Below are 4631 nucleotides of genomic sequence, written 5' to 3'. Positions count from 1 at the left end.
TCGTTATTAAACAGATGCGTTTATAAAGATATTCGGTATCCCATTCTATAAAACTGTCATTAAAATTAGTTTCATATGAAATCAAACAAAAATATGATTTAATATCATTTCATTGTTCAAAGGTGGGTAACGAAATTAATTCAGTCCAGTTTGGATTTGACCGCAATCTGGAGAGACTTGAGGGGGCTTTGTCTCCTAAAATTCTGCCATAGACTATACCGAAAATGAATTAATTTGTATTTCTTGTTGTATAGAAATATTTTTTTAGATTAGGTAAAAAATTATGTAATTAGAGTTCCCAAATATTTTGTTGCAATACTCCTACGCTCTAGTCAAATTAAGTAAACACAAGGCAGTTATAAGTTAACAGTGGACAATAGTTTATGATTTATCATAAACTTACAAAAATCTTCTGCTAAGTAAATTGGTTTTAAACTTAACTAACTCGATTAAAAATATGCAGTCAATTCATTAAATAATGGTTCAGTTTTTTTTCATTTGCATTATGATTATTTGAAGTTTTGTCAAATATACGTATAGAGTTAAATATTTTAATTTATAATCATGATTGATAATCACACAATTATTCATTTTTTCTTATTAAATGGAAATCAAATATAATAATGTAATATTGAAACTGTACAACTTTTTTATAGGACATATATATATATATAATTACATTTTTACAAAACATAATACATTACATTACGTGATTTTATTTTGAAAATTAATTTTTATTTTTTTTGGAATATGCTTTCATATTCTAAAAAGTACATATAAAATTAATTCAAATTTTTAAAAAAACTTCATTTTGTATTTATAAAACAATACATTTGTATTTGCAGGATACGCGTTAAGCTAACGAGATGAAAACATTGGCAAAATAATCATCTTTTCGCAGTGTCGGCCTGGCTCAGAAGGCCCTCATTAAATTTAAGATTTTTTTTCTCACTGGACCACTGAGAAAATTGTCCAACAAATTTAATTATTATTAAAAAAAGGAAAGGCTATTCAGATATTTTTTTCAAGGAAATATTAAACTGATTTCAATAAATGTATATTAGATTTTAAACAAAAAGAACTTTAAATAAATAATTTTTTACTCCTTAATATTTTTAACTTTTTTTTGAGCACCACTGGAGATTATAATGGTTTTACTTATAATTTAACATTGATTATAAAACTCATGTCACAAAATTAAATTTTTTTAACGATGAGTTAATATATTTTTAATTTTAGATGACACACAGAATTTTTAAATAAGAAAAAATTAATTCTACTTATATATAACCAAAACTTACTAATTCTTAGCATAACTCATATTAGACTTGTAGCAAAACTTACACAGTTTAATACTATTTTAATTTTTTTTAATATAAGTTAAAAATAATTTTAGTAATTAATTTTCAATTAAAATTGCTGAAAGAAAAATTAATCATACTCTTCTGAGTCTATAAAAACCTATTGGAAGAAACTTCCAGAAAGTAATAAGACTAAAAAAAATGCGTTCAACAATTACTGCATTGAAGTTGGATATACTGTGTTATTTTATACTTAGATATCCTAATGCAGCACAGGAAAAAATCCAGACATCCCCAAGAATGATTTTATATTGTACAAACAATTTTATGTGTTATATTAGTTATTATTTTTTAATATTACACACTTAGGAATTAATCACTAATAAAATTGCACAAGACAATTTTTACAGCACATATTTGTTATAGAAAAATTAGTTTTCAAATGGATCTCTTAGATGTTAAAAAATAAGTTACTGTTAGATAAAATTTTGTGGATCGACTGAAAAAACAGTTAACTAACAGTTTTTTGATTTGATGAAAATATTTTGTAATTATTGGATAATTAAAAAATAAAATTCTCAAAGATAAATATATATTCTAACAATAGAGAAAACTTTTTCAAAAATGTACATTTGTATTAAACACTATTAATTTTATGTTACTTAATAAATGACTATTATCATTCGAGTATTAATAACATATATCAAATGTGAGAAATTGTACCAGAAAATAATAAGCAAAATGTATATTATTGTATAATAACTATAGTAGCAAATAAATGCTAATTGAATAGAACATTTTAATTTAAATTTTACAATATTATTAATAATAATATAATTAATTTAATAATGTAGTGTTTCTGTAGCCACGTGACCCTGACGTTGCAACATATACGATCAATGCGCCCTATTACTAACAATGCAATCGAAATATAATATAACTTTCGATGCATAATCAAACTATCGATAATGTCGGAGTTTTTACTATCTCATTTTTTAAATTTAATGTCGGAGTAAAATCCGTCATAATTTTGGTAACCTATGAATCAGATGGTCGGAGTACCAGATGTTCGTAACAATTACTACTTTGTCAAATGTCGAAGTATGTAAATGTCGGAGCATCATCAGTTCGTGGCAAAGGTGCTCTCCCGTGTAAAATCACAGTAGTGTTATCATATCTTGTGAATCCGAATCTGCTGTGATATTCTATATAATAGTGCTCTATAACGGCTTATCAATTTAAGTAGACTATTTAATTTATTATCTGTTAACCATTTGTGTATCATAGTATGAATCAAAATATTAATTTAGTAGTACTTTATTAAATAAAAACAAATACTATTTTTTTTACATAAAAATGTTTTAATGATTCTATTCAAGTTATTTTAAGTTCTCTAGTTATGTACACATTAAGGAAATCAGTGACATCTGTTGTAAAACATCTTTACAGTAGACGATCATTTTTATCTAATGCTTACAAATGTGAAGAGGTATGGCAGGAACGTTTGAATTGTTCTATTCTAAAAAAAGTTGAACCTGAAGCTTTGTATTACAAGTTATCAAGCCTATTAGAAAACGATGTTAAACAAATAAATGCTATAGATCTAGATATTTTTGCTAATGCATTAAATGACTCAACATATTTAGATGAATTAGATGATCTTACTCATAAATTTCGTTTATCAGCTCAATCAGGCACTTTACTACAATCTACACATCATGCTGTCATTCGGTTATTTTTAAAATTTAATAAAAATGAATTAATTAGAATCCTTAAAGATAAATTAAATTATGGCATCTTTCCTGATGACTATTTGAACAATTTATTAATGGATTCTTTTTTAAAAGAAAATGATTTTCGGAATGCAGCAAAAATTGCATCTAATCAAATGTTACAAGAAGAATTTAATAATGATATTATGAAGAGCATGTCACTCTATTCTTGTTTAAAATATATCACTAATCCTACTGAATGGGAAGAAGTTAAAGTTACAAAAAATGAAGAAATACAAAATTCTGACGATGAAGAAGAAACTAGAATACGTGTTGATTTTATAAGGAATCCTTATTTTGATGATCATTTTGATTTAAATGAAGCTGACCATTTAATAGGAAAAACTCTGTTAGCACTTAGCAAAAATAATAATTCTGTCATGAAAAATAGTATTAAAACTATTGGATTAGCATATTACAATAAATGGAATACATTAAGTGATTTCCTGAAAAAAATTGAGGGCCCTGTTTATTCTGAAACTGTAGAACTAGGGCTAGCTTCTATTGACAAACGCAAACCACAAAATGCTGAAGAATTGAGTAATTTATTAAAAAAATTAAGACTAAACAATAGAAGTATCATTGATGAAGCTGAAAATGCTGTGAAAGAGTCTGTGAAACAAAACGAAGAAAAGGAAATTCAACTTCAAAAAAAAGTAATTATTAAAATTTTACATTAGTATGTTTATTTATTTACATATTGTTACATTTTATTTAAGATTTATAAAGATTGGGAAGTTTTTAGACCTGAAGAATTAAATAGGCAACTAGAGCATATAAATAAAATAAAACGTTTACAAAAAGTTCAAAGCATTAAAGAAGAGCTTAGAAATAAAGAACAGGTTTTATTCTTTTTTGATAAAGAATCTAAGTATGATCTTATAAAAGAGGAAAAAATGAAGAGAATGAAAAATAATGTTACCAAAACAAAGAATCTGAGAGAAGACTTAACTTATATACCTCCAGAAATCCGCCAACCAGGATTTAAAAGAGAATAGTTGAATATAAATGTAATTGTGAATATTCTGTAAAAATATAATTACAATAAAAAAAATTGAATTTGAATAAATTAGTTAAAATTTTTAATTAATAAAACATTTTCGCTTGATAGTAAAGCTTTCCCATGTAAAAAAAATTAATAGTTAAAACTTTAATATCTTTTAATTCAGAAAAAACATACAGTGTAAGTTTATGTAATACGTTTTTAATTTTTTGTACATATGAGGTGTTATTGTGTCAAGTAGTAGTTTAGGATAAGGGTAACCGACCCAAAGTAATTGGGATAAAGGCAATAAACAAGAAGAAAGAAATCTTATTCAAATAAAATATTAATATTTTTAGAAAATTGTTTGAAGTTCAGTAGTACATATGTTTACTAAATATTAAATACTGAAAATATATATTTTTTTATAATTTATATTTAAAATAAAAATGTAAACTACAAATAGATTAAAAGATAAGATAATAAAAATTTAGTTTTGCGTCAAGCCTTAAATGAATGTCATAATATTTTTTATCTTAAAAACGCTCACAATATATAAGGAAATTAAAAAATATA

The 4631-nt window shown here is 24.4% G+C and overlaps 1 protein-coding gene across 1 annotated transcript; it reads left to right on the top strand.

Moving 5' to 3' along the window:
- The first annotated feature begins 2122 nt into the window (after nt 1-2122).
- LOC126902269 (uncharacterized) lies at nt 2123-4399 on the top strand. The gene is made up of 2 exons (XM_050679358.1): nt 2123-3729; nt 3793-4399. Exons 1-2 carry the CDS (start codon nt 2701-2703, stop codon nt 4069-4071), a joined length of 1308 nt encoding a protein of 435 aa, XP_050535315.1. The 5' UTR covers nt 2123-2700; the 3' UTR covers nt 4072-4399.
- The last annotated feature ends 232 nt before the right edge of the window (nt 4400-4631 follow it).

The sequence above is a fragment of the Daktulosphaira vitifoliae genome, unplaced genomic scaffold (genome assembly GCF_025091365.1).
Source record: "Daktulosphaira vitifoliae isolate Bord-2020 unplaced genomic scaffold, ASM2509136v1 Scaffold_3, whole genome shotgun sequence".
Classification (NCBI taxonomy): Eukaryota; Metazoa; Arthropoda; class Insecta; order Hemiptera; family Phylloxeridae; genus Daktulosphaira; species Daktulosphaira vitifoliae.
The sequence above is the reverse complement of the archived record's forward strand: the minus strand, read 5'-3'. Positions and strand labels throughout refer to the sequence as shown.